Below are 21,205 nucleotides of genomic sequence, written 5' to 3' on the forward strand. Positions count from 1 at the left end.
ATAGAATTAACCAGGTTGGAAGAGACCTTTAATATCATTGAGTCCAACCTATCATCCAACACCATCTAATCAACTAAACCATGGCACCAAGTGCCTCATCCAGTCTCTTCCTAAACACCTCCAGTGATGGTGACTCCACCACCTCCCTGGGCAGCACATTCCAATGGCCAATCTCTCTTTCTACGTAGAACCTCTTCCTAACATCCAGCCTAAACTTCCCCTGGTGCAGCTTGAGACTGTGTCCTCTTGTTCTGGTGCTGGATGCCTGGGAGAAGAGACCAATCCCCACCTGGCTACAACCTCCCTTCAGGTAGTTGTAGAGAGCAATAAGGTCTCCCCTGAGCCTCCTCTTCTCCAGGCTAAGCAACCCCAGCTCCCTCAGCTTCTCCTCATAGGGCTTATGCTCCAAACCCCTCCCCAGCTTTGTTGCCCTTCTCTGGACACCTTCCAGCAAGTCAATATCTTTCCTAAACTGAGGGGCCCAGAACTGGGTGGTGCAAGGCTATCTGCTGCTGCTTCATCTCTGTGTTTCCTTACTTCCTGAAGGGTGCAGAGGATGCAAGCAGCAGAGAATGAGCCAGGGGACCTGCTGAGGTGGCAGTCTCCTATATTTGTGACAATTTAGCCAGCAGCACCTCATAAGGATGTCCTATCGTCTCCTGTTTTATCCCCTGGGATGGGCTGGCTCTGTGGGAGGCAGAAATCAGAAAGGCTGCTATTTCTTTTCTCTGCCTTGCTAGAGTGCCCCAGGTACTGCTTCTTGTGGGTCTGTGTGGGTCTGTGTGGGTGTGTGCTTGCACACCTGTGTGTAGATCATGTGTACATCACACAGGTGCAGGCATACCTATACATACTCATGTGCACATCAACCTATGGATCTATATGCTTGTACAGCAGAAATGTATCTGGTATGGATACATGTATTCAAGGTTGGACTCGATCCTCTCGATTGAGGGGGAGGGGGGCATGGGGGTGTGGCTGACACATTGGAAGTCTGTGCTGCCATCCAAGATCTGGGCAGGCTGGAGAGCTGGGTGAAGGCAAACCTCATGAAATTCAGTAAGGACATGTGTAGAGTCCTGCATCTGGGGAAGAATAACACCAGGCACCAAGGATGACTAGGGCTTATCCTGATGGAAAGCAGCTCCACAGAAAAAGATGTTGGAGTCCTAGTGGACAGGAAGTTCACTGGGGGACAACAATGTGCTCTTGTGGCCAAGAGGGCCAACGGCATCCTGGAGTGCATGAAGAAAAGTGTGTCCAGCAGGTCTAGGGAGGTTCTCTACTCTGCCCTGGTGAGACCACATCTGAAATATTGTGCCCAGTCTTGGACTCCCCAATTCAAGAGAGGCAGGGATATGCTGGAGAGAGTCCAATGGAGAGCTATGAGGATGATTGCAGGACTTGAACATCTCTCCTGCGAAGAAAGATTGAGAGAACTGGGGCTGTTTAGTTTTGAGAAGGCTGAGAGGGGATCTTATCAATGTCTATAAGTATCTGAGGGGTGGGAGTCAAGATGAAAATGCCAGTCTCTTCTTGGTGGTGCCCAGTGATAGGACAAGGAACAATGGGTACAAGCTAGAACACAAGAGGTTCCACCTCAACAGGAGACACTTCTTTATGGTGAGGTTGTTGGAGCACTTGAACAGGCTGCCCAGAGAGGTTAGGGAGTCTCCTTCTCTGGAGACTTTCAAAACCTGCCTGGATGTGTTCCTGTGTGGTATTGGGGTTGGAATTGATGATCGCTGGAGGTTCTTCCCAACCCCTAGCATTCGGTGATTCTGTGCTCTCAAAGGTCTCTTCCAAACTCAACAGTTCTGTGGTTTTATTTCTGTTCAGTTCTGTTCTGATCAGTTAAGATACAAATTATGACTTTTAGTCATAATGCTTTTCATAGCACTCTGTTAGCTGAGTGCAATGAAGAGAAATCACTTTCCCTCCCTCCTAATAAACATAAGGAAAAATCTCCTCTCCCTTCTGCTGCAGCACTACTTTTCACCTCTGCTGCTCTGTGGTGGCAGCCCTGGCTTGGCCTGCCTCGGCCTGCCTCTCTCCCAGGTGATTTTCACAGAGATCTGTGTTGTGTTACTGCCCTTTCCCTAAATCTTACAAGTATTCTGTGCTTGGGGGTTGCAGAGCTGAATCAACCTGGCTCACTAATGCAATAAAACATGGTGCTGCTTCCCAGCTCCTGATAGCCACATATGTGTGATATGGTTTCCCACCTTGCATGGGCTTTGGTGTTTGTTGAGCCCTTCCATTATCTAATTCAGCTCAGTACAACAAAAGAAAATGTTCAGGGGTATTTGTGGAGGGTGGGTGGTAAAGCTGGATTACTTTTTCACTGGTTTAGCAGGTTGAACTGGCTCAGTAGGTTGTCCCCTGAGTACCAGAAAAAGGGACACCAACAAAGCATGTGGTAGAGAGCAGGGTGAGTATATGGAGTGGGGAGGAATGCATGGAAGCAAGTTATTAGATCAAAGTGTACCTGAGTACCCTCTCTGCAAACATATTCCATATTGCTGTTGGAGACAGGTTCCCATGTAAGGCAGACCTTTGGTATGGCTGTTTTTATGTGGTTGTAAATTCAGTCTCCAGGACAGAGGAGTATAAATCTCTCCACCTACAGCAGGCAATTCTGCTTCTAGATCCTTTAAGGAAGATCTAGCTAGCTCAAGGGAGCTGCTTTTGTATTTTAATGTATCTTCTGTCCACGACATTGACATCTAAGGTGCTCAGTCTCTCCAAGAGTTTTTCAGTACTGGCTGAGACAGAGCAGTAGTCACACATTTTTTTCTACAGCTTAACTGTTCTTCCACATCATTCTGCCAGCTCCCTTTCTGCCCTCCACCTCAGGCAAAGCTGCCAGTACCTCATTATTAACTCTCTGGTTGTTTCTTCACTCCTGCCATTCTCTTTTGTGCTGCAGTGGGACACTGAGGAGGTATGGCTGTATCTGCCTCCCTAGTGGGATGTTGCCCTACAATGAGCTTGTCCTCTATTAAAAAATAATAATAAAAGAAAGAAAATCTCTGGTTCTAACGACAAAAACCACTCCCAAGCAGAAACTTGCCACTGCTTTATTTTGCTGCCTGAGTGTGTGGCTGGGAGCATGCATTACCTGTTATTTCAGCTACTGTGTGATCAGATCACTACAGCATTTTGTTTTTCAGCTGCTTTCTCTATGTTTATCTTTATGGGGCAGGATTCTCTTCACTCCTTTCCCCCTTGATTTCTTAGCCTCAGAAATACTACCTGTACTTTGCCTGAATTTGGTTTTTTGCCTCCCTCCCCCCTTCTCTTTTCCACACTACCTACAATGAGAGCAGGGATTTCCTGAAACAACATGAAGCATTTGCCCGCTGAAGGAGCAGGGATTAAACAAGCAACAACAATAAAAGTTAGAAACAGCCCACTGAAAATCATCCCATCTCTCTCAGCTCCTGCACTGCCATTTGTCTGGCTCTTGTGATGCTCTCTAGCGTTTTCCAGCATAAACAGGCTTCGAATTCCTAAGGTAACAACGATGAACAAAATTCAGCAACTTGAAAGAATGAAAGTTTGGTTCATACACATCAAAAGGAGGCTCAAATAGGACCCTTGCTGTTGCAAGTCATTCTTAATAGTTGCCACCTTTCCTTCTGTGATAGTTACAGGCAATTTTGCAGGAGCTCTCCGGGTCTCTTACAGGTTCTGCCACTCATTTGACGACTGTGGGTAAAGCAGTTCTTCACTCTGTACCTTAGCTGCCTGCTGCAAAGTGGTGCTAATAACACTCACCAGTTTCTAAATAACTTGGGATGCTAAAATATTCATTGCCAGCAACTCCTTTGAGATCCTTTGAGGTGAAGTTCTGAAGTCATGCAAAATGCTTTTCTGGCAAAACCACCCTTCCCTCCTTCCCCAACCCTGAGCTAAAATCACGTCTCTGTACAGATATTATTATTATTGAGTCCCATCTTCTGTTTTGTTTCTGTGCTGCATTTCAGCTCATCTGTGTTAACAGGAACCAACGGAGAGGGCCAAATTTAGAATTGAGCCACAAAGAATGGGATTCTAAACTTAGCATTATATTAATATCAGCAAGAACCAATCTGGAGTATTTGAAAATGATGTTCCAGATTGCTGCCTGAGGAGTTTATTTGAATCTCGCTCATGACGGTCACAAGACCCAGCGTGAAAAGACTCTCAAAGTAGGAATCTGCTTTGCATGCTGCAGTGCTACAGGAAATCAAGTATGTGTTCTTTTGTGCTAATATCTGCTCTTCAGAAAAAAAATGTGGCCACAGAGGACACCCAAACTTTGCAAAAAAATCCAAAGCACCTTGAAGTGAATCCAGAGGTGGCAAATCAAGAATCCCAATTAATTTATCTTTTTGCTCCCTGTCTGTTTAAAATGAACCAAAGCAAAACATTGTTTTTAGACTAGACTAGACTAGACTAGACTAGACTAGAATAAACCAGGTTGGAAGAGACCTTCAAGATCATCATGTCCAACCTATCATCCAACACTACCTAATCAACTAAACCATGCAACCAAGCACCCTATCAAGTCTCCTACTGAACACCTCCAGTGATGGTGACTCCACCACCTCCTTGGGCAGCCCATTCCAAAGGGCAATCACTCTCTCTGTGTAAAACTTCCTCCTAACCTCTAGCCTAAACCTCCCCTGGCACAGCCTGAGACTGTGTCTTCTTGTTCTGCTCACATACAGCAGAAACTAAACTGAGTCTCATACTAAGACTGCTTTGCACAGCTCATCTTTTCTCCGTTGAAAAGGGCATGCAGGTCATGGCCTGAGTGGCTTAATTAAATCTGGGACTCTCCAGAGGAATACAGCCCTAAGTCACTTTTGTGTCAGTGTGTCCATTCATGCTGTCCATCCTGCTGCACTCTGTTTCTGGTGGCAATAACAATGTGTGGTCCAAGTTGAGCCCAAGTTTGACCTGGAATCAGGTCCATCATGGTTGGACGCAATGATCTTGAAGGTCTCTTCCAAACTGGTCTATTCTATTCTATTCTACTCTATTCTACTCTATTCTATTCTATTCTATTCTGTTCTGTTCTGTTCTATTCTATTCTATTCTATTCTATTCTATTCTATTCTATTCTAACTGCACTTTGAATACACCACAGTTTCTTCATGTACATGGGTGGTAGGTGAGGGACTCTCTTTAGGGTCAGGCTTGAATCAGCTGCAAAATTCACAACCAGCAGGTTACCTCTGCTCTAGGAGTTTGTCTAGTCCCACCTTCTGTCTGTTTACACTTGCTATGACAAATGCAATAATTTCAAAGGTAGCAGAATGAGATCCAAGGAATTTTATTCCATATTTCATCTGCTGATTATGTTCCCTATGGTGTGGCCCTTTAAGTCATTCTGTCTTTCCCCCACTTCTTTCCCCTCCATTTTCAAACTAATTTCCCTTTTCTTGACTCTCTTGTTCTCCTCAGGCTCTGTGGCTCGTTCTTTCCATCTCTCTGAATTACTTGTCATTTCTCAACTGTCACAGACCCTCTGAGCCCTGGCCTTCTGTCTCTGTATTACAGGGGCTGTCATTCTAAAGGGGTTTTTGTTTCCAGCTTTAAAACAAACGTGGTTGTATTATTTTAACAAAATCTGACTTCATGGCAGGAAGTCAATCAAAGGGCTTGACTGAAAACCTTTAAATTTGGCTGTGTTTATGTTTCATGACAAGTATGAACATACAGGTGTCCAAAGCAGAGCACTGAAAGCCAGCTGGAAGTTTGCAGGTTTTGAAGATGGCATGTGGATGCTTTCCCATGTTTGGGTCATTATGTGCTTCCTACATAGCCTGATCTATGTGAGAGCACTCTGGACCTCTCTTCACCCTCTCCAATACTTACTGTAAAGGTATAGGCTGGCATTTGTGACTCCCAGCTTGTTGGCAGCCACACAGGTGTAGTTCCCATAGTGTTCCTCAGTGACATTGGCCACCATCAGCAGAGACTGGCTCCCCGTGCTCTTTATCTCCAGACCATTGGCGCTGTTTATCCTGTGAAGACAGAAGAGGTGCAGTGACAGCTGTGCATTGGGAAGGAGGTCACTGCCTGCTAGTGCAGGGCAATTCAACCCAGCTTGCAGGTGAGGATGGAGAGAGGAAAGAAGAGACTTGAGAAAAAAGAGACCAAAGAAGGCATTGTGGAAAGTAGAAGGAGGGAATCAAAGGAAGGAGTGCAGTGGAGTGAAATGCTACTGATAAAGCAGTGGTGAAGCACGAACAGAAAGGGAGGAAGCCTTTACACAGCATCAACTTATGCTTGGAAATGACCACAAGATGGCCAGCTGAGAGCTAGTCTCTGCCTAACAAAAGGTTATTGGTGAAACACACCAATTCCTGCGTTCCAATATGCCAAAGCCGAGTCACTTCTGAGCCAGTGCTTAAAACCGAGGATAATAACACAACCTTTTTTAATGTCAGGTCACTGCTCAGGTCTTAAACACAATGTGCCCTTGTGGCCAAGAGGGCAAATGGGATCCTGGGGGTGCATTAAGAGGAGTGTGTCCAGCAGATTGAGGGAGATTCTTCTCCCCCTCTACTCTGCCCTAGTGAGACCTCACCTGGAATACTGAGGCCAGTTCTGGGCTCCCCAGATCAAGAGGCACAGGGATCTACTTGAGAGAGTCTAACAGAAGGCTACAAAGATGATTAAGGGACTGGAGCACTGCCTTATGAGGAGAGGCTGAGAGCCCTGGGGCTTTTTAGTCTGGAGAGAAGACTGAGAAGGGATTTAATAAATGTTTATAAATATCTAAGGGCTGGGTGTCAAGAGGGAGGGGACAGGCTCTGCTCAGCTGTACCCTGTGGCAGGACAAGGGACAATGGATATAAACTATAGCACAGGATGTTCCACCTCAACATGAGGAGGAACTTCTTTACTGTGAGGGTCTTGGTACACTGGGACAGGCTCCCCAGAGAGGTTGTAGAGTCTTCTTCTCTGGAGACTTTCAAGACCCATCTGGATGCATTAGGTGCAACCTGTGCTAGATTCTATGGTCCTGCTCTGGCAGAGGGGCTGGACTCAATGATCTCCAGAGGTCCTTTCCCTAGCATTCTGTGATTCTGGGATCCCTTTCCTCTTCTCATTTATTCTCATGTGCAAATCTGGGTGGCTCAGGTCACACAGATTGGGGAATCTTACACCTCAGCAGCTCCTTCTTCCAGATGAAGGCATCAAGACTAGCATTACCTACTTGGAGACTAAAACTGACAATTTTTTTTGTCTGCCATAGGCTATTTAATGCATGAACAATGTCAGGAAGAAAACACTATTGATGTTTTAATTGTATATTGGCCCATAATTGACTTAAAGGCAAGAGCTCTATTCTTTGCACTTCCTTCAGCATTCCCAGTGCAGAGAGGGTTTGCTTCCTCCAGCCCTGCCTGCGATGGCTCTGCTGCCAAGTAAGATGGAACCATGATTTGTGAGGAGTAATTTGCTTGAGGAGAAGAGTTGGGGGAGGATGATAGGATCCTCCATTGAGTGGAGTGAAAAGGAGAGAAGGGAAGCATCGAGCTAAAGATCTTACCTGGTGTCATCTCTGTACCACTCGAAATCAGGCGTGGGCACTGCCGATGCCTCGCACCGGAGTAAGGCTTGTCGTCCTGTGGCCGCTTCATTGCTCTTGGACTCTGTGATGGTGGGAGGGTCTGCAGGAAGGAAATATATGGTCACTTGACATGCTTCCAGGTGGAATGAAACAGCAAAATTATCTCAGCCTGGCTTTCTCATGCAACCTGTACTGGCCAGTGGAAGGCCATGGCTGCTGTTTGCTGTGGCTTAAGCTTCCCCCTGCTCCTCTAGAGAATACCTGGTCTTTGAACTCTCCATCATACACTGTATTAGCATCACTTTGCACACATGCTTCTGTTCAACAACACTGAATAAAGTTCTGTCATAAATGCATAGGCATACACAGGCAGTTAAGGTTAATGATGGACTTTTGTAATTTATGAATATTTACCTGTGGGTCTCTAGTTCACATGGGCTCATCAGAGAGAAGAAGATGAGAGAAAGACTACATCAAGGGTAAAGGAAGAAAGCAAAAGGAGTAAAGTAGGAATTTAACACTAGCATGAAAATTATGCTTTGTACAAGCTCTGCACCTAATGTCAAATCTGTAATAAAAAAGGAAAGGACTGAGGCAACTCATATGAGATAAAAATACATTAATGGCTTGAAAGGTAAGAGCTTTAGCAGGAGCTGTGGGTGCAGCTTCAAGAACCAGATCACTTACTGAGACACTTCCCTTAGCTATCTAAGGTCACAAATCTTGCCAAACCTTCCTGGACTTCATGCTTTGTCACAGGCTCCAAAAGGGCTCGGTCACGATTGCTCTGTGTGAAGCTTGCCCTCAGCCCATTATGGTGGGAGACATATTGATGTGCTCAGCTGGAACTAGGTCTCAGTGCTGGCTGAGTGCCAGGTAGGGTAGGCACCAGCATCTTCAATCCCAGCCCCACGTTCAAAATGTTTCACAACGAGCTTTCTATGTTAGAAAGCAGAATTATTTCTACTTGACTGCTGAGAGGCATCAGGGAGTAAGTGCCTTGTCTCTCACCACTAATACTTGCATACCCTGAGATTACAGGGCTGCAACTCAGACATCTGCTTTGCTGAGATTCAAGTTACCACTGTGTGTAAGAGTACAGCTCCACCATATGTATCCATCCCAGCAGTGAGAAGCCAAAAACACCCACCCCCACAAACAAAAAAACCAACCCCAACAAAATAAAAAGGCATCAAAATGGATTGTGTCATTCAAGGAGAAAAACATAAAATGAATGTAATTCCAGCTGGAAAATGGATGGGAAGAAGTTTGTTTGTGAACACATTAGCCACCTCAGTGTGATCCCTTTCCTGACCTTAATTAGGATTTCATGCAGGGCTTTAGGGATATTGCAGTGCACCCTCTCACATCATCAATATTAATAAGTGTACACAAATAGGAGCCTACATTCAAAGGCTGGGGGTTCATGTAAATATTTTAATTTGGAGAGGAGGAGGGCTAATAAAAGGATTCTGAAGGTGATTTTTCAAGCATCCTCCTTCCTTCTTTTTTTTTTTTTTGGTTTAGTTTGAGCAGTATATCTTCTTGTCGTTTGCAGCAAGACAAACCTTTTCCATTTCACTGACTCCAGCAGAAGAGGTGAGTCACAAAATGAACAGCCGCCTTTCCATGGCCCGAGAAAAGGACCCAGGGAGGTTGTGTTCTGTTGGGCTGCTGCCAGGGAGCCCAGCCCCTTGCTCTGAGCAGTCTCTGCCTTAGCCACCCTCCTCAGCTTTTGAAAGTACAGAGCCCAGATAGCTGGACAGGCTGTACCTCAGCCAGCACTGCTTTTGTTGCAGCACTGCTGGCACTGGGGCTGCCTGCCCGGCAAAGGGCAGTGTGCTTGCTGCAGTGCTCTCCCAGGAGAAACCAGCTGACTGGAGTCAGAAAGCAGCCACTCTGTGCTTAGCTGGTTGCTGCTGGGGAAGCCAGGAGTGGTTTACCTTTAGCTGTTGTCCCCCACAACCTCTTCTCAAGGCCTCAGTTTCCCTGTCTGTGCTGTGCAAGGGCCATTACTCCAGAAGCCTGAAGGTGGTAGTGTGAGACCAAAGCAAAGCAAGGATGCTCTCTCCTACAGTCTGGGCTGACAAGCTACGTGCTTCACAGGCCAGTGGAGTGTAAGAGATGGCCAGGAAGCTCCTAAGGTTGGGCAGGCCCCATTTTTCAAACTTACTGTAGTTTTTTTCCACTTTCTGCTGCTTGTGGTGTAGTTTAAGGAAGCCAGATGAGAAGAGATGCATGCAAATATCTAGCTCTCATTCCTCAAACAGGACTGGTTTGTTTCCTGTGCATGGCCCCCATAGAATCATAGAATTGTTTAGACTGGGAAAGACCTTTAAGCCAAGACTGCTGGTAAATCACATCAAAGTGAGACCTTGATTTCTCTGGAGTGTGTCTACTACAAACTAACAGAATGAAATTAAAAAAAGAAAATACTTAGGTTCTGTATCAGGAGGAAGTTCTTCCCCATGAGAGTGGTGAAGCCCTGGAATGGGTTGTCCAGGGAGGTGGTTGGGGCCCTGTCCCTGGAGGTGTTTAAGACCAGGCTGGATGAGGCTCTGGCCAGCCTGATCTAGTGTGAGGTGTCCCTGCCCATGGCAGGGGGGTTGGAACTAGATGATCCTTGTGGTCCTTTCCAACCCTGACTCATACTACTATGATATTACTATAAGAAACAAACAAACAAACAACCCCCACCACCTTCCTGGCAGAGAAATAACTTCTATTAATAACTTTTGGAGAAGCAGGACAGGATTCTAATGAAGGCATTCATGACCTCTTCTTTTTTTTTTTTCCCTTTATTTTGAAATGAAAGACCTTTCCTGAAGGAGTTTTTAAGTTGCTTACATGATGATGTGAGGCCACATAATAATATCACAGCACTCTAACCACGTTGTGGTTTTGTATATTCCAAGAGCAAAAATGTTTAAGGTCTTGCTGTAGCATAGTTATTATGAGTTTGAAACTAAGTCAAGATCAAACATTCTGACTTTATATACAAACAATCTGTTTCAGCCATGTTACAAGCATCATTAAAATTATGTTTCATGTAAACATTTGAAAATATTAATTGGTTCTTATGAAATGCCTTGGGTTTATAAACTCAGCTGGTTTTGACAGGAATAAACCTCCAACAGTTTTAGTACAGAAAATCTGCTGCTACAGTTTCACAGTAATACCAGATTTGGCCTGTGGAGCAGCTGGTCTTAAACCACTGCCACCCAGTTTCGAAGGGAATCATCAAAATCTCAGTGGGTTCTGCAAATGCTGCAGGGAGCCTACAACCTTGACTCCTAAGCATGACAGACAAGCTGATTTGATGGGATGGCCCAAAGGGAAAGGAAGAGACAAAGAGTAAGAATGGTATTAATCACTGAAATCACCTGCAGTGGCAAATTAGCCTGGGATGTGCTGAAACACTTCCTGTCATCAGCTCCCTGCCCTAACACACACCCTGAGAGTGCTACCTGTGAGTCAGGGCCATGCATATGCACCCCGAAACATCTCTGTAACCATCTCCAGATTCAGCTTCAATTAATATTCTGGTGTGTAAACTGAAGAAGATCAAGAGAGGATATACTTCCCATTCATCTATCCCTGCTGTGTGAAAGTATTAGGCACCAAGCATGGAAACAGAGCAGGTAGATAAGGATATTCACTTTAAATCACTCCAGTGCCAAGTATGAGGCATAAAAATATTGATGTGGACACACATATGTAGGATTATAACAGTAACAGCAGTCTGTAATACCTTGTGTCACTGTGAGAGGAGCATGCCAGCAAAGTGAGGTGGATGGGCAATGAGATCCATGCCCCAGTCACACAAGTGTGGGTGTAAGACACACAGCTAACTGTGCCTCTCAGTGTCTTTAGGTGATTCCACTGAAAAACTGTGCCCCTCTGTGAGAAGCACACTTGACCATACAGTCAAGCTCCTTTCTGTATTGCATTGGTGTACAGGGGATCTCTTAGAGAGGGCTTTATATTAACAGCCTAAAACCAGCATAGAAGTCAAATTTTTGCATCCTGTCATTAACACATGCCTCTACTGCACATCCCCTGGGCTCTGATACCTATATAGGCACTGCTGAGATGCCTGTGGGTGCAGACAGGCATGTGTTTGCTCTGAGCCAGCTGAACCCTCTCTTATCTCTCCTTGCTGCCTTGCTGAAGCTTCTCTTCATGATACTGGTCTCCTGAATATCAATGACTGAAAACAAGGCATCATCAGCATTTCTGAGGGGGGGGACAGGGGCACCTCAAAGCTCCTCTCTTTTTACCCCTGTCTCTTTTCTTTCTGTCCTTATATATTACCTGGTTTAAAGCACAAACTATGCCCTATGTCTGATTGCAGATAGTTTCCACAACTTTCCCAAACCCTTCTACACATCACATCACAACACAACACAACACAACACAGCACACCACAACACAACAACATAACATAACATAACATAACATAACATAACATAACATAACATAACATAACATAACATAACATAACATAACATAACCACAGAATCACCAAGGTTGGAAGAGACCTCAAAGATCATCAAGTCCAACCTGTCACCACAGACCTCATGACTAAACCATGGCACCGAGTGCCACGTCCAATCCCCTCTTGAACACCTCCAGGGATGGTGACTCCACCACCTCCCTGGGCAGCACATTCCAATGGCTAACGACTCTCTCAGTGAACATAATATAACATGAGGTCTTGGGTGACAGGTTGGACTTGATGATCTTGGAGGTCTTTTACAACCTTATTGATTCTATGATAACACAACGTAACGTAACGTATCGTAATGTATCGTATCGTAATGTAACGTAACTAGCGTAATGTAACATAAATCCAGAAAGCCTTTTCTGTTTGTTCTAAAGTCCCCACTGCCCATGGGCAGAGTTTTCCCTGTTGACTTGCTCCAGTTGTGATGTACTCACAGTTCACAGTGACTCGGACTTGCTTGACATCTGCTGAAGCAACCTCGTTGGCGGCTTTGCATTCGTACTTGCCCGATTGCTCTCGCGTGATCCCTAGGATCTCCAGATACTCTTCCTCACCTTCGAATTCTCTGCCTGGCAGGACAGAAAAATACAGAGGGTGGCTTTGTTAGTCATTCAGATTTGGGAACTGTTCTGCTTAATTGCTATGAAGGAACAATCGCAACAGGGATCCTGCAAATAACAGTCATGAGTGATTTTAAAGTTATTTCAGGAGCCATATCAGCGAGAGACTATCATTTTACCAAGTTATGGAAAACCTGGGCTCTGAAAGTCTGGAAAGAAGCATTGAAGTGGTACCAAAGTGTTGTATCTCACAGGCTGTCCAGGCCAAGCAGCAAAATTGCCACCATGTGAAACCGGTGTAATGGCTGAGACCCAGGTGAGGTTAGTTTGGCTGACGGGCTGGTTCAAGGGCTAGTGGGGTCCTCACATGTGGTGGTGTATTGTCAGCATCCTTTTCTCCACTGTGAAACTGTGAAAAATGTCTTTCTGTCTCTCAGAGCAACCACCACCCTGAAGTGCCATTGATCGGATCGAGCTACTGTTAAAACACGGCCAACCTGAGAGAAACAAAGTGTAATTTGATCCGCAGAGACCAATAATCATCATGAATCCCTGATCTGCTGCACATACCAAATGACAGATTTAAGCTGTGCTGCCTCGCTAACGCGGTTTTGAAAGCGGTGACTTGAGTGTCAGGGTTAAAGCCAGGGGCAGGAATCAGGGGAGGTCTGTGGCCTTGCTTTTAATTCACTGTATGACCTTGGGTGAGTCACTTCCCTTGCTCTCCCTCTGTGAACTGCAGCTAATAATCCCCCTCTGTCATCGTCTTGTGGTCAGAGAAGGGTGTTGAGGTTAACCCATGTAAAACACATTAGAATTGTTGGATGCAAGGTGCCAGGGAAGTGTGACATATTAGGGTTTGTTTTAACTACCCTATTCCTTCAGAAAGCAAAGTAAGGCTCCTCCTGGAAAGAATCTGAACCACTTTGGCAGCAGTGTAAAGGGAGATGCTTCCCTCCTCTGAGAAAGCTGCAGGCATTGGTCTGCAGGTGTGCAAAGCCACAAGCCCCAGCTGCATACCTGTGTATGTAGGGAAAGCATCCCCAAACTCCTCCAAGGGTAAAAGCCAGATTAAAACAAATAAACAAATAAGAGGTCAGCCTTCAAGAGCTCCCATTCAGGTACCTCAGAGAACAGTCAGATTTTCCAAAGCACCTCTCTGTCCTGCCCAGAAGACATTTAGAATGGAATGGAATGGAATGGAATGGAATGGAATGGAATGGAATGGAATGGAATGGAATGGAATGGAATAGAATAGAATAGAATAGAATAGAATAGAATAGAATAGAACAGAACTGAACTGAATTGAATTGAATTGAATTGAATTGACTTAACCAGGTTGGAAGAGACCTTTGAGATCATCGAGTACAATCTATCACCCAACACCATCTAATCAATTAAACCATGGTACCAAGCACCCCATCCAGTCTCTTCCTAAACACCTCCAGTGATGGTGACTCCACCACCTCCCTGGGCTACTCAATGTGTGCGGAGTGCTTCATGTAAGAGCTTAGAGTTGTTTGATGGGGTTCAGAAAATGTCTGCAAGGATGGGGCTGTGTCATCCTTGGTTCTGTGGCACTAGGTGAAAGCAATGAGTAAGCCCTACCACTAGAGCCAAACTTCCCATGGAGCCACCTGCAATCCCATCACACAGCCACAGGGTTGCTGCAGCGTGTTGGCCAAAGCAGGCTGGCCACACATGCTGGCGATGGCAGCTGCATGCATTTCCCTCCTGCATCAGAGACAGGGACTCCAGCAGTTTCAATATCTGCTCAGGTCTCTGTTCCTCACACGATTATCTTTGCCTTTTTTTTATTTTATTTTATTTTTTCCCAGGCAATTTTCAGAACCATTCTAGGGGAAAACTACCCCCCACCACGGAGACTCAGCATGAAAACAGCAGTGTACCTATTAAACCCATGCAAAGACACAGTTTCCCCTCTCTTTCAATGAGGCTAACCAGCAGTTCCTTTTCCAGCTCCCACCAGATGTTCAGGCGAGTGGAAATCTCATTGCTCTGTCAAAAAACTTACAACCGCTTTGAAGCAGGGTTTTGCATCCTCTAACAGCCTGCTGAAGGGCTTTGCTACATGGCATCAGTGTGTTTTACAAGTGGGGAGGAAAAGTTGGCTCCTGCTGCCCACCTAGTGCTCTGGGACATGGCTCTCAATCTTCTGCTGCGCACTGGGGCTGATTGCTACAGAGAGTCAGCGGAGAAGGAAGCAGGGCGGGATTTTTGCAAGCAGTTTTTAGCAATGCAGCTCATGAATATGTTAGGGAATCTTAGCCCCTGTAGGACCAGAATTAGGTGAGTCATAGTACTGGAGGGGACTTGTCACCATCTAGCCCGTTTCCTAACCTCAAGGCAGGACATAAGGGTCATGTCAGGGAGACAGTCATCCTCTGCCCTCCAGTGGCAGAGACTGCAGCTGCTCCCGACATCTGTTCCCGTGCTTGGCTGTCCTTACCACTGCAGCAATTTCTCTGAAGTTTGACCCGAGTCTCCCTTGCTGCAATTTAAAGCTATTATTTTTGTCTTAGCCACTACAGACAAAAAGAACAAATCATTCCCTCCTTCTCTGCAATGGTCTTTTATCAACTTTTAAATCACTTATGTTCCTCCTTCAGTTGTCTTTCTTTGGTGGGGGGGACGGGACAGGACAGGGGGGATCTTTCAACCTTCCTCTGTAGGTGAGGCTTTTTTAAAGACACTTGATCATTCTTTTCTTTGCTTTTAGACCTGGCTGAGAAGTTCACATTTCTCTGGAAGTGCAATAGCCTACACTGAACACAGCGTTTCAGATGGGGGTGTCACCGAGGCTGAACACAGACGCAGGACTGCATCCCAGCTTCTGTGCAGAGCTGCTGTCTGCACAATGCATTGTTTGTGGGTTTGCCATAGCTTGAGCAATTTTTGGTGGGAACTCTCTTAATTCCCAGATCTTCTCATCACATGCAGCTACCTGCTAGCAATGGTCTTTGAAAATCCCACCCCCCAATTTGAGCTGACAGCAAACACTCCCCTCCTTTCACAGCAGCACTCCCAGATGGCAGGTCAACCAGTTGACTGGAAAGTTAATCAGACGTTAGGGAAAGACTCACAGAGAAAAGGTTAAAATGTAATTTGCCTCTCCTTTGCAAATCATTTGCTCTGCAATTCTGCCTTGTTTATACACAGGGTTCATTCCAAGAGGGACTTGTTTCTCCTGCAATTTGCCCTTGTCACAAGACTGTCACCATAATGAAAAGAGGGTTGAGGGTGACTTAACCAGCTCTAATGGAGTGGCACCCTCATTAAGAGGGCTGTTAAGTCTGTCTGACAGAGAACCACAGCAGTGTAGCTCCCAAGTATCCTAAAAAGGTACATACTTTCCTAAGGGAAGATGTTTTTCACCATCTCCCTTGAATATATACATATCTAAAATATGTACCATGTCCCAAAGGAGTGTTTCACAGCTATGCATTATTCCCCCTTCCTTGGGAAGGATTCTTCCCAAGACATGATGAGCTGCTGGTTTGCCCAGTGGAGCTCTCTGGGAAGGAGTGAAAGGGAGGACTGCTGTTTTGAAGGTCACACCAAAGACATCAGTAGGCCTATTCAGCTTCTCATTCCCCTGCTGCACAACACAGATATGAATATAGAATAGAATAGAATAGAATAGAGTAGAATAGAAATAATAGAGTGAACCAGGTTGGAAGGGACCTTCGATATCATTGTGTCCAACCTATCATCCAACACCACCTAATCAACTAAACCACAGCACCAAGCACCCCATCAAGTCTCCTTCTAAACACCTCCAGTGATGGCAACTCCACCATCTCCCCAGGCAGCCCATTCCAATGGCCAATCACTCTCTCTATGAAGAATTTCTTCCTAACATCCAGCCTAAACCTCCCCTGGCACAGCTTGAGACTGTGTCCTCTTGTTCTGCTGCTGGTTGCATGGGAGAAGAGACCAGCCACCACCTGTCTACAACCTCCCTTCAGGGAGTTGTAGAGAGCAATAAGGTCTCCCCTGAGCCTCTTCTTCTCCAGGTTAAGCAACCCCAGCTCCCTCAGCCTCTCCTCATAGGGCTTGTGCTCCAGACCCCAATATAACACTTCAAGGAGTGTTTCTGAGACAGTCTCTTGCTGAAATGGTGGTAGCCCTGTTCTGATCCCTGCATTGCTGAACTGTGTTTTTACAAAGTCAACCCTGGGCATCAATATTTTGCTACCAGAACTTAGCTACTCTTGCTTGCAAGACAGTCCCTGTTGCTTGCAGCCCTGTCCCTTCTAAGAGTACGTTAACCATTTCTAACAAAAAGCTTTCACATAAAATCAAGGTGTCATAGTACAGATGAGGGAGAGGAAAGATGTATCATGGTGTGTTAGAAAAATGTCAGGTTGTGATATCTTGCACAGAGCTGTAGAGATGTTTTCACTAATTCACCTTGGCAGCCAGATTAGGTGAGTCGTATTAACTCTAACCTCTAAGGCAAAAGGGAGGGGGGGCCTCGGGGAAAGCATGAACAGAGCTTTATACATTGAGTGAATTTACAAACGTTCCCAAGTAGGAGCTAGCTTTGTCAGGGAGCTGATGGCTGTCAGTATGCAGTTCATCAAAGCAGTGAGGGAGAAGGCCTGGACAATGCTCCTTGGTACTGATTACAATGAATGTGTTATATTAGGTGCAAAGAGGGCCTGCCAGCTCCTGGCAAGTGAGCTGCTCCATTAACAGAAGACGCTTGCCTTGAGCATGTTATCTAGGGATGAAATCCTGACCCTACTGCCAAAGCTTCCTCACTGACAAGGTTTGGCCCCTGGCTGTTTCATCTAGTTCAGTACACCTTCCCAGAGAGGGGCCTTACAGGTTTCTTTGAAGGGGGACAACTCCTTGTGTAGCACAGCTCTTCTCATCTCAAAGCATCTCTTCCCATGACTCCAGGCAATCTTCCTTCCTACAGGTTTTCCACTTTTCACCTGTTCATAGTTAGCTCGGTTTGTTGCTGAAGCCCCATTAAACACTCTCTTGCCAAGCTGTAGCTCCTTAACTCTGTCCCAGTAAATCAAAAAGAGGAGCTTTCTGCTCTGGAGGCTGGAGATAGTGAGGAGCCTGGGAGGCTTGACAATCAAACCAACAGGGAACGACCCTGAGCAGAGCAAACCAGGCGTCTGCTGCTGCTTGGAGCTGGCAGAGCCCTTTTTGCAGAAGGATCTGTGACAGACGGCTTTGATGTGTGCAGGAGGAAGGCTTTGAAGGCCCGCTTGCATCAGGCACATTTCCTACCCCCTGGCTTCCTAATTGGACCCAGTAAAGTAAATAATGAGCTCAAACAGCAAACCTGCCTGGCAATGCTAGCCTGATGGCAAGAACCTCCCTCCTTTCCCCCTACCCTTTGGAGATAGCCTTGTACAACCCCATGGGCTTGTTGACGTGCACACCTGCCTGTGGTCTCATATATATATGTGTGAGAGAGATATAAAACATACAAATTCTATGTTTTATGTATTATGTATTTTGCATATTTTCATACAAAAATCCCACTGTGTGTGCAGAAATGCAGACTTACATCCTCCCCATGTACTTATGGGTCCTTGCTGCCTCTGCCCTGATGGCCCCTTGCACTGCCACACACTGTCACTCTTTCCTCAAGGGCTAAACTCTTCCTTTCTAGCAATTATGCACATCCAGACAAAACCCCACTGATACTGTGTGCAAACAGCTCTTTCAGGTAGCCAAGGGACCAGCAATGCCTTCAGCCAAGTGCTCTGTCAGAATGGCCTTTCCCTTCATGTCCTTGTTCCTTACATCTCCAAAGGGGAACCTGGTGTGCAGAAGTGGCAGCTCCATCCTCCCCCATTTGTGCATCCAACACTGGGCTCCTGCTTGTGCAGAAAATTCCTTTAGTTCTCTTTTTAAATACTGCTGTGGTCTTAAACTAAACTGAAGTTCAGACCCACTGAAAGTATCTGTTTGCATTTGGCATGTGGAGAAAGAGACCTGATCCCCTGCTTCTATGCTTGTTTTCCTTCCAAAGTCTCTTTGTAGTTGTGAAGAAGGAAGAGCAGAAGGGGTTATACATCTTTGTTGGGCCCTCCTCTGCCTAAAACAGGATGCAAGGGGAGAAAAAAGACTGCAAATCAATAAATGTCATTTGAAGGGGTTTTTTGTTGTGGTGGTTGTTGGGGGTGGGTGGTTTGTTTGGGGTTGCTTTTTTTTGGTGTGTGTCACAACTTCCAATGCTGAACTGCCGTTTTTGTTCTCTTTGCACTCTCCATTTATTGTTTAAGGCTTTGCTCACCTAACTTTCCTCCCTCCCTCTGCACCTCACATTCCCTAGGAACAGGCTTTTGAAAGACAAAAATAGCTAAGGGAGCCTTTGACATAATTTTTTCCCCTTCTACCTCCAGCTGGGATTAATTTCTTTTCTTTCCTTTTTTTTCCCCCTTTAATTCAAAACTTTGAAGTTGTCGTTTATCAGTCTCTGTCTGCTCAGCCATCACAGATTCCAATGAGCTTGGCTTTTTTTTTTTCTCCTGTCCCTTAGTTGAAGAGGCTTGTTTTTAGCACAGAGATCAGAGGAGAGCAGCAGATGGTATATGAGCAAAGGGATAGCTCGTGTTCCAATGCTAGAGTGAGGAGGGAAGGCAGAAAAACTCGTGTGGCATGGGAAGTGGTGAAAATGGGGAAATCTTGAGAGCTGCAGAAAAATAGGTGGTGAAAAATAGCAGGAGATTGACGAGAGGGGCAGAGGCTGGGAGAGTGAAATGCAAACAATGTGAGATTTCTCACTAACTGAGAAAAGATGGTAGTCAGCTACTGACAAATGCTCTCAGACAAAGCACGTGAGGAAGACAGGAGGCAAACAGAGAGAGGTATGGCATGAAGAGAGCCACAGATGTCCCCTGTGTAAAAGGAGCCACAAAATAACAACTGCCAGAGGGACAGGAACAGAGGGGTCACATGTAGTAAGACAGTAATTATTCCGTTTAAGCAGCAAGGCACAGTAGGGTATTTATTGTTTAAGCTGGCCTCGTGCTTCCCATGCCCTTAGGTCTACAGCTAGAGCACATAAACCAAAAAAATAGTGCAGTGCCAGGGAGGGTTCTGGCCTGGCTTTGGCTTCAGGAATGAGAATGAATCAGATCAGGAGGAAACACCCTGGCGTGGTTTCCCCTTGCATTCACAGAACCTTGATCATCAGCAATCACATTTTCTCCTTACATGGAAAGCTGCCTGCCATGCCTGGTGAGCTACAGACTGTGCCCGAGAAGCTCCCAGGCTGGGGAAGCACAAGTGCCTGCTGGCACAGCCAAGGTTAAAAGAAAGCTTGCAGCTTTCATGGGGACTTTCTCCCTAGTCCTCATGCATCCAGCATGCAAATAAAGCCTGAAAGGTTGAGAGCAGCCTCCCCAGACTGAATGACACCCCTGTGCTTTCTCTCAAGCCTCAGCGCTGACCAAACCCAGTGGGAGAGACCACTTCAGACAACTCACTAGCACTGATGTCTCTGCCCTGGAGCTGGAAGCCAAGAGCTGGCAGCTCATACACGGCCTCCATCCATCCTGGACATGGGTGCATGTTGGTGGGGGCTGTCTGCTTGAAGCAAACACAGCAAGTGACTCTGAATTTCCACTCTGTCTTCACTCATATGCATAAAAGGCCACTGAAGGTCATCACACTCTCACACACAACCCAGAGCATGGGCATGGCGCAGGTGTGCAACAGACCACTGCACCTCAGCAACTGATTTTCCATTCCAAATCCATATGTGAACACAAGAAAGAAAGAGAAACACTCCTGGACCAAAATAAATAAAAGAAAGGAAGAAAGGGAGAAAGGAAGAAAGGAAGAAAGGAAGGAAGAAAGGAAGAAAGGAAGAAAGGAAGAAAGGAAGGAAGAAAGGGAGAAAGGAAGGAAGGAAGGAAGGAAGGAAGGAAGAAAGAAAGCAAGAAAGAAAGAGAGAGAGAAAGAAAGAAAGAAAGAGAAAGAGAGAGAGAAAGAAAGAGAAAGAGAGAGAGAAAGAGAGAAAGAAAGAAAGAAAGAAAGAAAGAAAGAAAGAAAGAAAAAAAAAGAAGGAAAGAAAGAAAAAAAGAGAGAAAGAGAGAAAGAAAGAAAGAAAGAAAGAGAAAGAGAGAGAGAAAGAGAGAAAGAAAGAGAGAAAGAGAGAGAGAAAGAAAGAAAGAAAGAAAGAAAGAAAGAAGGAAGGAAAGAAAAAGAAACCTCCAACCCTGCCTCAGGCCAAAGCCTTCTGTTTCACCACTGGTTTCCTTCTGCTCTTTGCTGAACCACAAGAAGGAATTAATGTTCTGCCTCAACTTGAGAGATCATTTAAAAAGCAAAAAATATTTCATGTCAAAGAAAATTACATTTGTTTTGTACTTTTAATTTCTTCCCCCCCTGCCCAAATTCTCAATGATTTAACCCAGATTTGCTAACATTTTTGTTTAATGAACACAAACAGTATTTTTTTTTGTTGATAGATGAATTGCTCTTGAATAAAACTTGGCTGTGATGCCAATGTGTAGAGTAAATTATGAACCATGAGGTAAATTAAGTCATCTAATGTCACAGCTACAA

General features: G+C 45.4%; 1 protein-coding gene across 2 annotated transcripts in view; it reads right to left on the minus strand.

The window, feature by feature from the left end:
* LSAMP (limbic system associated membrane protein) overlaps positions 1-21,205 on the minus strand; it is a 396,186-nt gene that overhangs the window by 24,508 nt on the left and 350,473 nt on the right. For both annotated transcript variants that reach the window (XM_009908127.2, XM_009908134.2), the window contains exons 4-6: positions 12,515-12,649; positions 7,553-7,673; positions 5,869-6,017 (exon numbers count right to left, since the gene is read on the minus strand). In XM_009908127.2, coding sequence (XP_009906429.1) covers positions 5,869-6,017; positions 7,553-7,673; positions 12,515-12,649 — 405 coding nt within the window. The remainder of the gene's footprint in view (positions 1-5,868; positions 6,018-7,552; positions 7,674-12,514; positions 12,650-21,205) is intronic.

Source organism: Dryobates pubescens, chromosome 8 (assembly GCF_014839835.1).
Source record: "Dryobates pubescens isolate bDryPub1 chromosome 8, bDryPub1.pri, whole genome shotgun sequence".
Lineage (NCBI taxonomy): Eukaryota > Metazoa > Chordata > Aves > Piciformes > Picidae > Dryobates > Dryobates pubescens.